The sequence below is a fragment of the Pogona vitticeps genome, chromosome 4 (assembly GCF_051106095.1).
Source record: "Pogona vitticeps strain Pit_001003342236 chromosome 4, PviZW2.1, whole genome shotgun sequence".
NCBI lineage: Eukaryota > Metazoa > Chordata > Lepidosauria > Squamata > Agamidae > Pogona > Pogona vitticeps.
The window spans coordinates 198,165,595-198,178,526 of record NC_135786.1 but is presented as its reverse complement, the minus strand read 5'-3'; the positions used below and the strand labels follow the sequence as shown (position 1 = coordinate 198,178,526).

The following is a 12,932-nucleotide window of genomic DNA, read 5'->3' as shown; positions in this document are numbered from 1 at the left end:
ATTATTGACTTAAAGCAAGGATCTATTCTATGCCACTCAAAGCTGCATGAGACTTTGTTTTTTCTTCCTCCAACAAATAAACAGTCCTGTTGTGTGGAAACCAGCCACTCACAACTTCCTGGAGTGCCTATAGCATCCCTTAATAGTTGGATTACATACCTGAACGTTTTGCTGCAGGAACAGCAGTATCAGGCATTGCTTATGACTTTGGCAGTGAATGTTTACACCTCTTTATTTCAAACTACTTTTTTTACTGTTTTCATAAATTTATTTAATGCTATCTCCTAGCTATATTTAGAGAGACTGACATGGTATAATGGCCTCAAATAATCAACTCTAGCCCCTTTCTGTGACCACAATTACAAATGATTTGCACCAGTGTAGCAGTGATGGATAAAAATGCAGCACAACACAACTTCTTCAAATGGCCGCCTGCAACTCCTACAAGGAACAGGAATGTAAGGTTACTGCTCAAGACTGTTCGGCTTATTTCAGGTTCAAGAAAGAATTCCTTCCATGTTGAAGATGGAATCTGAAGGCCTGACTTCCTAGTTTATTTTATTTACTTAGCATAACTGCTTTCAAAAGATGGCTCTTGTTCTTAACAGCTCTTGTGATTTTGCTTCATTTCTGTCTTATTCTTATTTCCCTGCCTCAAATTTTGTATCCACAGGCTATTTTGGGATTTGATGATAAAATGCTCAGTATATTGTTCATATTTATCAATACTTGGCTTAACATTTAAAAACTTTTGTTGAGAACTCATTTGTTTCTCCTCAAGTTAGAAGAAAACCTCCAATGACTGGTTTGCAATACTGTTTTGCTAACTACCCTAAGCAAGACTCCAATCCCAAACTGAACATCAGGGGCCTGGTTAGGTTTCAGGAGTCTACCCCATGGCATTCTTTCAGTGCATAAACTCTGGCCTGGTGACTATTTCAGAGACAGGAAAGGGCTGAGTTCCCTCGCATCCAAGTTAGAGTGGGTAAACACTGCAAGCTCCCTCTAATGTTCTATCATCCCATTCACTAAAGTTACAGAGGAAAGAATGCCCATCTCACTCCCTACAAAGTTACCACTTGTATTGGTAATAGATCCTTGACTTTTTTGCAGCATTCATAATATATTTATATAGCGAAATAAACCCTGTTAAATAATTTACCTGTTCTTCAGTTTTCAGATCACCAAACTCTTGCATGAAAGTAGTTTCTGAAGGAAAGCGACTTGGTTCCAAGAAATGGAGCAAGCTGAAGAGCTCTTCCACTGTGTTTTGTAGTGGAGTACCTGTAAGAAGCACCTTGTGTTCCTTAAAAAACAAAACAAAACAAAACAAAAATACAGGGATAATCCAAAGGTTAAATTTTCAAGTTAGAAACATCTCTAAGACTCATATTTTTTCTTTCTCTCTATTTTGGTTCTAGGTATCACAAAAGAGGTTCCTGCACAATTTGCTAACAACTATTTCAGACACTCCACTGCATCATATTATAGCAAGAACCTCCCGTTCTCATCTCTTCACCAGACATCACCACATAAACTACACAACAAATACTTCCTGGCCACTTTAACTTTTTCCTACAATTTTTATCAAGTAACTTTAACTTTAATAAGAATATATTGTGTACGTAGCGAGGAGACTGAAGAAAGAAATTTTAAGTCCTTACTCTAAGGCAACTTTGGTAAGGGCAAATTACTGCCCTTGAGACCCACCAGATCATGAAAAGATGGAAGTGAAAGTGATTAGAAACCCACTTTCAGTTTTGAACAAAGGTACCTTTGGGGTGTTAAATGATGTGAAGGGTCTGTGAAATTCCCACCACCAGCTGCAGTTCACTTTTTTCCCAGAAAATCAGAATGCCGGGGAAGGGGCTGCAAAAACAGCAGACCCCGGCAACAATGACTCATTCTGGTATAATACTAATAATATATACAGTGATTTACAGAGTAGTATAAGAACACTGTCCATACTCCAGAGATCTTATAAACTACATTGTAAGGCTAGCCCAACATGATCTGGAGTAAATACAATGCGCTCTATGTGGGGCTGCCTTTGAGGCTGCTGCGGAAACTACAGGTGGTGCAGAATGCTGTAGCCAGACTCCTCAGTGGTGTGAAAAAATACCAACATATTTCACCCACTCTGGCCGCACTGCATTGGCTGCCCATCCGATTCCACATCGACTTCAAAGTGTTGATGCTTACGTATAAAGCCCTAAATGGCTTAGGGCCTCGATACTTGGTGGAACGCCTACTTCCACCAAGTTCTACCCGTGTCACTCGCGCGGGTCAGGAGGTGAGGCTGAGGAGCCTAACGCCGAGGGAGGCCCGGAAAGAAAAGACAAGAAATTGGGCCTTTTCGGCGGTGGCTCCTCGCCTCTGGAATAACCTTCCCCCTGACATTCGCGCGGCTCCCTCGCTGGGTATTTTTAAAAATCAATTAAAAACACTGATGTTTCGACAGGCCTTCCCCTCAGCCAATTCCTGATCTTCCCTCTTTTTTCCTCTCTCCTAGTGTTTGTCCCATCTTGTCCAAAGTTTCTCCCCTTCTTTAAAATTGTTTTAATTATACTGTATTACACTTGTTGTAAGCCGCCTAGAGTGGTCTTAAGTGACTAGATAGGTGGGATATAAAATAAATAAATAAATAAATAAATAAATAAATAAATAAATAAATAAATAAATAAATAAATAAATAAATAAAATTAGCAGCTTACGTTTATTGTTATCATGCAGTATGGAAGGTTCTTTATTGAAAAAATACTATTAAAAAAAGCCTAGATGCTAACCTCAACATGCAAGACCACTTTCCCATCAGATTAATGCGGCAATCTATATCAAGTTCAATTTAAGCTTTAAGAGTAATACTTACCAAGTCCATCATCTTGAGCCCTTCCAACAGCTTACAATTTCTATTCTTCAGCCTGTGAGCTTCATCAATTACAACACAACGCCACGGAATGTTACGGAGCTCAGGACAGTCAGTCAAAATCATTTCAAATGTAGTGATAATGGCATGAAATTTGTATGACCCCTTAATTGCACGACCCTAAAAATACACAAATTATTTAATCAAGTTAACATAGAAATTTAAAAGATTCAAAGTTACTCACATCTTCTTCCAAGAATATTCATGCTGTCATTGACTGATACTATGGCAAGTTGCACTACATGCACAGAGTAAGATGAGCGTCAGAACTTTGCTCAAGAACAGGACACTATGAAAGAGAACTATGTAAGAGCAGAATAGACAGTCAAAAAAAAAAAAGCTGGAAAATCAAGTTAATAATTCAACCTTTTTAGTCTGAAAAGAAACAGTAAGAACATGTCATACACAGAATAGAGTTAGAACTAGGTGCAAGATCAAAACATAAAACTACAGAAAGCAAAGCTTGAGCTGTTGCTTTGTACAGAAACTATAATGACAGAGTAGTCCATGGAAAATTGGCAAGCCCAGCTCTTCCAACTGTCATGCCATCCTAAGATGATGTATGGGATGTTGAGAGACAAGAGAGAATGCCTGGGTTTCTTTGTAAGTAGTACTGACTATATTCAGCTTATGTAATAAATGCTGATAACACATATTTCTCTCTTTATTCACACCAGAAGCACCACCATACAATTAGCAGAATGCAATATATTGTAAAGCTCAGACAAGTATGTCAATAATTTTTGCCCAGTAATGGGCAAGATCAAGGGCATTTGGAGCAGCTAACATCCGATCTTACAAACTACATGTTGGAAAGCAAAGATGACTCACTGTATGAACACAACTGGATGAAGGATTACATGATATTGAAAGAACCTAAAAGTCAAACTTTTTTTGGAATAAGCCCTGTTGAAAAGCTGTCCATCCTTCTTCAACACCCTCATTTTGGAAGTTTCAATATGAAAGAAATATGGGTTTGCGTGTATGAGAGAGAGATTCATTGCAGATCTTTGTCATGTGTGCGCCTTGCTTAAATCAGGAATTGGTTGGAATACAAACCACAGGTTGACTGCACCCCAGTCCATTTCTGGGGACAATAGAAAGTCCTCTGTTTTCCACAACAGACATGATTTGCCTTTAAGACTCTTTTTCTTTGAAACAAAGCATGAGCTACCTGCATGCCTTGTTCACATTCAGATTCATGCTCCTTGAAGCCTCCTGCAGTCTCCTTACTCCCAGAAATTGCTAATTTCTGACTCAAACTAAGAAGGAAATTATGCAGGAGTTTTATAAAGAAGTCATTTGTTATTAGTATATTTACCTGTGCATCTTTGAAGTACATTTCATACATCTGAATGGTCCTTCGGCTGGCTTGACTCCCATGATATACAACAACATTCAACTCTGTCCAGGTACGGAATTCCCTTTCCCAATTGGGGATTGTGGACAATGGGGCAATGACCAAAAAAGGACCATGGATTCCTTTTAAATATATCTCATAGAGAAATGTAATGGATTGGATGGTTTTCCCCAATCCCATTTCATCTGCTAAAATGCAGTTTCGCCTGCAATGAATAAATAACAGTATTTTACAATAATCCAGGTCAACACTCAAACTGAGATTCATAAAACTTTGTTTTTCTGCATGTGATAAGAATTTCATGATCCCAAGATAATGAAGCCGCAATAAATTTAACTATTATAAGTATAGAGGTTTTAAAATAGGCTTCATGTGCACATGGAAATATGCTAATTTTTAAAAATTGCTGTTTTGTATAGTCAGAATGTTTTTCCTTCTATTGTTTAATGTTTTGAAATCATCCAACTTTTTAAAATATTGCCAGATGCTAAGCTGTCACAATTAAGCTAGGTATTCTGTTCTTTTGCAATACAGTTCTTACGTACGTGTTGTACCAATTGAAAAGAAGCCAATTCACTCCTTCCAACTGGTATTCCCTGAGTTTGTTGTTGTTTTTATATTCCCTGGAACTTTCTGACTTCTTCCAGTCATCAGCAGGAGGTCGCTCCTGTTTTAAATACAGCAAATCATATCAGATGTTTCAAAAAAAAAAAAAAGCTTATTACTATGTAATTTTTTTACTAATATCTTTCACATAGATCTAGTTCTTACCACACGTTCTGTTTCTGGCTCCCTTGCCATTAGCTTCTCAAATTCATCAATCTTAGCTTGATCTATGTCTTGCTTTAATTCCCATGTGCTGTCTTCATATGGAAGTGAACACCATTTCACCAAATAATGAGTCACAGGCTTTGTTTTTAATTAAGGGGAAAAAACACAACAAAAGACTAAATGAAAGCCAATGTATGTTCTCTATACACGGTAGTATTATCATTTATGGTGAAAGACTACATACTAAATAAACTTATTGAATGTCTCTTATTACACTCTATTTTACTGGCAAAAATAGTTCCAAGTGTAACTGACTAATAACATTGATAAAATAATATGGTATATATTTGTCATCTGACTGTAGGTTACACTTCAAATTAAGGTAGTATTTTTATCTGGAATAGAATGCTATCTGAAAATTACAAATCCATACCAAAATTTGAATATTTTCCACATACATTTTTAAACAAAAGTTCTCCAGTAGGCAACATACACACTTGTTTTCAATTTATAGTGACACTTAAAATACAGTGGTGCCTCGCTTAGCGAATGCTTCGTTTAACGATGAATTCGCATAGCGAGGGGGTTTCTGGGGGAAACTACTGCCTCGTATAGCGAGGCAGTCTATGGAGGAAACTCGCATAGCGATGTTTCCCCCATAGGCCCCCGGCGGGCGCTTCGGAGCGGCCGCGGGGAGACCTCTCCCGCGGCCGCTCCAAAGCGCCTGCCCTGACAATGCCGGCTGGCTGGCCGGCGCTTTGGAGCAGCCGCGGGAGAGGTCTCCCCGCAGCCGCTCTGAATCGCCGGCCAGCCTGCAGGCATTCTCCGGGCGGGCGCTTTGGAGCGGCTGCGGGGAGACCTCTCCCGCGGCTGCTCCGAAGCGCCTGCCCCGAGAATGCCGGCCGGCTGGCCGGCGCTTCGTAGCAGCCGCGGGAGAGGTCTCCCCGCAGCCGCTCTGAATCGCCGGCCAGCCTGCAGGCATTCTCCGGGCGGGCGATTCAGAGCGGCTGCGGGGAGACCTCTCCCGCGGCTGCTCCGAAGCGCCTGCCCTGAGAATGCCGGCTGGCTGGCCGGCGCTTCGTAGCAGCCGCGGGAGAGGTCTCCCCGCAGCCGCTCTGAATCGCCGGCCAGCCTGCAGGCATTCTCCGGGCGGGCGCTTTGGAGCGGCCGCGGGGAGACCTCTCCCGCGGCTGCTCCGAAGCGCCTGCCCCGAGAATGCCGGCCGGCTGGCCGGCGCTTTGGAGGGGCCGCGGGGAGGCCTCTCCCCGCGGCTCCTCCGAAGCGTCAGCCAGCCCCAGCTGGTAGCCTGCCCGGGCCGCCTACCCGAGCCGTTCTCGGACGCCTGGACGTCCGAGAACGGCTGGGGTAGGCGGCCCGGGCAGGCTACCAGCAGCGGGGACAGAGGGGGGGGTATCCGGAAGGTTTCCAGGTGAAAGCCTGGAAACCTTCTGGACACCCCCCCACCCTGCAGCCGCCGCTTGAAGCCTGCCCAGGCTGCCTACCCGAGCTGTTCTCGGACGCCTGGACGTCCGAGAACGGCTGGGGTAGGCGGCCCGGGCAGGCTACCAGCAGCGGGGACAGAGGGGGGGGGGTATCCGGAAGGTTTCCAGGTGAAAGCCTGGAAACCTTCCGGACACCCCCCCACCCTGCAGCCGCCGCTTGAAGCCTGCCCAGGCTGCCTACCCGAGCTGTTCTCGGACGCCTGGACGTCTGAGAACGGCTGGGGTAGGCGGCCCGGGCAGGCTACCAGCAGCGGGGACAGAGGGGGGGGGGTATCCGGAAGGTTTCCAGGTGAAAGCCTGGAAACCTTCCGGACACCCCCCCACCCTGCAGCCGCCGCTTGAAGCCTGCCCAGGCTGCCTACCCGAGCTGTTCTCGGACGCCTGGACGTCTGAGAACGGCTGGGGTAGGCGGCCCGGGCAGGCTACCAGCAGCGGGGACAGAGGGGGGGGGGTATCCGGAAGGTTTCCAGGTGAAAGCCTGGAAACCTTCCGGACACCCCCCCACCCTGCAGCCGCCGCTTGAAGCCTGCCCGGGCCGCCTACCCGAGCCGTTCTCGGACGCCTGGACGTCCGAGAATGGCTGGGGAAAGCAGCGCGGGGAGGCTTCAAGCGGCGGCTGCAGGGTGGGGGTGTGTGCGCTCCCAGCGACCCCCCACGGCTTGGATCCAAGCTGTGGGGGCAGGCTGAGAGGGTGGTGGGATTGGGATGCCTTTCAGGCATCCCGGGTTTGGATCCCACCCGCCGCCGGTTACCCTAACCGGCGGCGGGTGGGATCCAAGCCCGGGATGCCTGAAAGGCATTCCAATCCCACCACCCTCCCCCCGCGGCTTGGATCCGAGCCACGGCGGCTACCCCAGCCATGGCCGGACTCTAGGGAGTCAAGCCATGGCTGAGTTAGCCGCCGTGGGTCAGATCCAAGCCACGGGGGGAGGGAAAAAACCGGATAATCCATTCCTATTGGAACGGATTAACCGGTTTCCAATGCATTCCTATGGGAAATGGTGCTTCACATAACGATGTTTTCACATAACGATGTTTTGTTTGGAACCAATTAACATCGTTATGTGAGGCACCACTGTATTAGAAATAAGCTTCTGAAAAGGTAAACAAAACCATTTCCAAATTAAAAAATTTAGTTGTAAACATCTTGCTAATTAATAAGTTTAGAAAGAGGGGGTACCATATGTTTATAGATATAGTTCAAGAACAAAATTACTCAAATTAGAGATGCATTATTATTATTACAAAAGCCAGAATGTGATGAAAAATCAAGTGTTTCATCTGTGACATTCAAAGCAGTTTGAGTGTCTACTTCTGGTCCACATAAAAACTTCACATTCTGCATTATCATTCATTCATTCTGTATTATACAGTCACAGACTCAAATTAAGTATGATTTCTTCTTATGTTATTATCACTGCTATATTTAATGTGCTTAAAGATAAAGTTTTGACTGCTGGAGATGTTTTCAAGTTGTGTAATAAGTGTCTACAATCATCAATATCCAACAAAATCTCTAGGACTTAGATGAGAACATCAATCTACAGCAAATGGTAAATGATATATTGCTAATGCTGTATCTACAAAGCAACATTACAAAACATTTGTCAGGTGCCCTTACCTCTCCATTATCATCTTTGCTATGTGAAACATCCAGTATTCGATCAATCTCAACATAATCAGGATTAAACAGTTCATCATCTATCTATTGATGGGCAAGAAATGTATAAACATAAAATCAGAAATCTTCTATTACTAAGCATTTTCAGCAGGTTTAAAAAAAATAGGAGGGAGGGAACCGTAATACATAATGTATAGTTGGCAAACTTCAACATGTTAATTGAAATGCGACTATTCAGCAAGATTGTTCCCCGTGAGGGAATCGGACTTCTCAGACTTTGTTAACTGGGCCTCTTAATTACTGTGTGAAACCCTTTACTGTGTGAGAATGTTTAAGAATATTTTAAATGAAGTGTGAAATTACAATTCACTAATGAGCAATCAAAAAGGCTTATAGCATGCAATGCATTTAGCATTCTTGAAGACTGCAGCTTCCAATGAAGAAATTGGAACTATGTATGCTAACCGCTGTAAAAATGTAAGTACAGAATTTGCCTAATTGCTATATAAACTATATACAGGGAATAGTATTCTAGAAATAGTAAATAAAAAGATCATTAGAAAATGCATACTTGGGAATTTGTTTCTTTCTTCATTCATTGATGTGTCTGCACATACATGTGATGACTAGTATTGTGTAATGTCTAATAGTGGGAGCCATAAAATAACCAGTTAAAATTGCACTTAAGCTAAAAAAATACATAAGAGAAATCCAGTAGCAAGTCACAATTAAAGTAAGCCCACTGAATCAGTAGGGATCTTGTGAATCAACACTTATATAAATTCTACTAATTCAATAGGCCTACTGTAGTTGTGAATTACTATTGGATTTTAGCCACTGTATCACTCTAATAACAGTCTTACTTAGAGGAATGCAAATTACTGAAAAATGTGCAAGGTTCCTCTGGGCTTATATATTTAGCTGGCCCTAAATAAGTAGATCTGAAATATCAAACTGGCAAAGAACCAACTATGATACCATTTTCATTGCTGGATCACTGTCTTCTGAATGCACTATTACTAATTGCTATCACAGCAGTGGGCCAATTACCATGTCTTAAGTCCAAATTATTAGGAGCAATTGGTTTTTACAGGTGGTTGTTGGAATGGGGTATCTCACTAAGTTCAGACACCTATTCTGTTAGTAGTCCAATGATGACTGGAGCAGCAGGATGATTTTTGCCACAAACACATCTACACCTAGATACCCCCGCCCCAAATTTTTCACCGTGTATTCTGATATTCTACTGTGGATTGACAGTAGATGAAATACACTTATACCTATACCCATGCTATAGCAGTTGAGATGAAATCTCTTTTCTTAGCTGGCAGTGTCTTTGCTAAGTCTGATCTAGGAAGGTATTCTGATTAGTGAATGTACTTTTAAATATGGACAGTCTCAAAAATATTTACTGGCCTATTGTGATGGCTTGAAACTGGGATAGTCAAAGGAGCACATTCTTCTTTATGAACCTGCTAGTTGCTATTCTCTTTGGAGGCCTTGCTGTGCACTATAGTGTGAAAAGAGTGACAGTACCCCACCTGTTCATGAAAGATTTTACTGGCCCTTTTTCTGTCCCATTTTAAACAGGCAGTGCAGAAGAAAGCTGAAAAACATTAGCTTTGGGGAATTGAATAGAAGTACTCAAAAGTGACTTTCTCAAGCTCTGGTTAAGATTATATATTCTATAAGGATGTTGGTGTATTTTAACTTTGCTAGCAATGTAGATTATCGCATCCTGTCCCGTGCCTTTAATGAACTCTCTGTCTTTTAGCATACTGAAAAATTCCTATCATAAACTACGCTGTGGGCCTTTATTACACCTAAAGGTGATACCACTGTCCTTATAATTGTAGATGTTTAAGCCAGTAACCTTCACTCTTAGTGGAGGTGTAATAAGCCTCTAAAGGGACTTGTCTTTCCTAAGTAAACTTTCATGAACTAGAATGGGCAAGTTAGAATCTTGAGTTGAACAAAAAATGACATTTGAGTTCAAAAAGTGTAATATAGTCAGAAAAGTGCACAACAAAAATGGTTAAGACCACTAGGTTCTAGACTAGCTGCAGTTTCTATACACTTTCCAGGTGCAAACCTTACATAGAGGACTTTCTAATATAGCTGTGATGAACTATGCTTAACTGTTGTTATAATTTGTTTAGCTAGGAAAACAGCTGAAATGCCCCAAATGCATCCCTAGCCAGTGCACACGCCTTACCATGCAAGACCAATGTTTGTCTCAGAAGCATTCTGAAAATGTAAGTTACTGAGGATGTCATTGACTGAGACATAGCCATTCAGCTTTCAACACATGTCAATAATCATGATTCTCTTGGTTCCTTCCAATGCCTAATTTTCAACCACGATACAGCATTGAGATTGAATTTGTGGCTCTTACTGATCACTATAATTAAGGAATCAATATGGAAAATGCTCTTTACATATTTCTTCATCTTTTGATAGAGTTGGCGATGAAATGTAGATGGCAGGACTAAATGAACTGTATGAATACAATAGTTGTAACCTAACACAACATTAAGAACAAAATTGGTGCCAGGCAAGCTTATCATGAACAAAGGAAAGACCCGTCTTTCTAATAGTTATCTTCAGAATGAGAGGTCACACTCAGAGAATTGGTGGTATTCATGTTTTCTTAATAGGAATATGCATGTTGAGTTTTAAAGATCCAAGTCACCACATTTTATACTTAACACTATGCTGATGACATCAACTTTACCCTTCCTCTACATCTAAATCAAAAGAAGCTGTTTTGGTTCTACACCAATGTCTGATATCAGTAATGGACTAGATGAAGACAAACAAATTAAGACAGAAGTACTCCTGAAGAACACATCAGGGAAAACACGTCTACTGCAAACTCAAGTTTACAATCTGAGTAGGCTCCTAGAGTCAATCCTGAACCATGATATACATGTTTTGGGGGTAGTCATGAGTACTCTGCACAATAGAGCTAAAGTTCCAGCTGTGCCTGTTCCTGAAGATGTCTGATCCTGCTACCATGACATATATCCTAATTACACACCATGCGGATTGCTGCCATACATTCTACATAAAGCTACCTTTGACTAATATTAAGAAATCTCAGCTGATTCAAAATACTATAGCTAGACTGCCAATTAACAGATAGCACACAACTTCCCTGTTAAACTTTGTGTCCTGACAGCATGCTTCCAGGCCCAATTCAAGGTCCTGGTTATCGCCTATGAAGCCATATCTGACTTTGGACCAGGCTATCTGCAAGTCCATCTCCTTAAAGCCAATCTGGTTTTTAAGATTTTTGGAGGAGGTAATTCAATTAATCCCACCATGTTCACGGACATGTCTGGTGAAGATGTAAGAGTGGTTGCTCTTAGACTGTGCAGTGCTCTTCCTCAGGAGGGGCCACACTGACCCCTCTCTGCTGTTCTCCTGAAGATAAATACCTTCATTGTTAAGGCAGGCTTTTGGCAAATAAAAAGATGCAGAAAAAGATGCTCTTTCTGTGGAATACTGTACATTTATTAGGCTCATGGCATTTTAAAAAGTATTTAAATTTCTGTATTACTCACCTTTTTGTTTTTTAATGCTGAAACTTACTATATTTTTAGTTGGATCCATTTTAAACCATTTTTAAAAGGAAGTAAAAATCGGATGAGGATTTTGCAATCAGTGTTTGAAACTGGATAGCAAACCCTCATAAAATGCAAGTGAACAAGAAATTTCAAGTAAAAATGAGTGCTTAGGAACATAAATAAAATAAAAAGCTGAAGTCCTATATTTTGTATTCATAATATTTAAGTTTCAAATGTATAACGGATTATTCAGCTATATAAACTATGCTATTCTGAAAATTTAGAGCAATAAAACCATCTCGCACCAAGCCAACAAAACAAAAGAAGTTTATTGTATGATTTATTGTTTATTATATACCACAAAACTCAACTTACACTTTTGAAACTTATTCAAGAGTCTAGAAGCCAGTCTGAACTGGGAAAGTTACCAAGATTTTCAAATATGTACATATGTGAGCTGATAGTTCCATAATGAAGGACAGTCATCAAGAATGGCTTAACACTCTAAACTTTGTCTACATATGTATCTTTCAAATGATGCCCATAGAAACTAATTTCACCTACAGTATGTTAGGCCCGAATTGTTTGGAACTTTACAGATTAAAAGCAGCTTGGTGTATTTCTGGTTTAAAAAATTTGAGCACTGGTATCTAAGAACTGGTATAATATGCTTCCAGTGGCTATTCCCAAAATTTAGTGGGATGACACATTCAGCTCCAGCAGACAGTTTTCAACAGTTTAAAGCAGCAGACTAGTCATGAGGTGACAGATATGAATACCTGTCATCAGGTTTGAACTATTATACATCCTTAGGTTCCATCTCTTAAACTAAACTAAACAAACAAACAAAATCCATACATACTTCTGAAAGGAACTTATTTTGACCCTGCTTTGCTTTAAATCTTTTAATCTTCTGCTGTATTCTCCTGTCTTTGTCCAACACTTCCACAGATGCCCACTGACAGTGAAGGTAAGAGCTAGAACATGTAAATGAAAAAGTAATTAAAACATGTAATATTTCAGTGCTCTACCTATTAAATATTTTCAGTCAAAACTTGATTTATCATGTAAATACAACAAAACATTTTCTCCCAAAAGATCTATAAAAAGTGTTAAGAGCTAGAATGATGAAATGTTGCGGATACCACTGAGATTCTAACTTAAATGGGTGGGTTACAGCTCA

At 41.2% G+C, this 12,932-nt stretch overlaps 1 protein-coding gene across 11 annotated transcripts in view; it reads right to left on the bottom strand.

The window, feature by feature from the left end:
* The window catches only part of CHD7 (chromodomain helicase DNA binding protein 7), a 195,854-nt gene that overhangs the window by 44,130 nt on the left and 138,792 nt on the right, over window positions 1-12,932 (bottom strand). For all 11 annotated transcript variants that reach the window (XM_072998969.2, XM_078393767.1, XM_072998966.2 and 8 more), the window contains 7 exons: window positions 12,612-12,726; window positions 8,181-8,264; window positions 5,058-5,195; window positions 4,832-4,953; window positions 4,248-4,491; window positions 2,870-3,046; window positions 1,163-1,306 (listed from right to left, as the gene is read on the bottom strand). In XM_072998969.2, coding sequence (XP_072855070.2) covers window positions 1,163-1,306; window positions 2,870-3,046; window positions 4,248-4,491; window positions 4,832-4,953; window positions 5,058-5,195; window positions 8,181-8,264; window positions 12,612-12,726 — 1,024 coding nt within the window. The remainder of the gene's footprint in view (window positions 1-1,162; window positions 1,307-2,869; window positions 3,047-4,247; window positions 4,492-4,831; window positions 4,954-5,057; window positions 5,196-8,180; window positions 8,265-12,611; window positions 12,727-12,932) is intronic.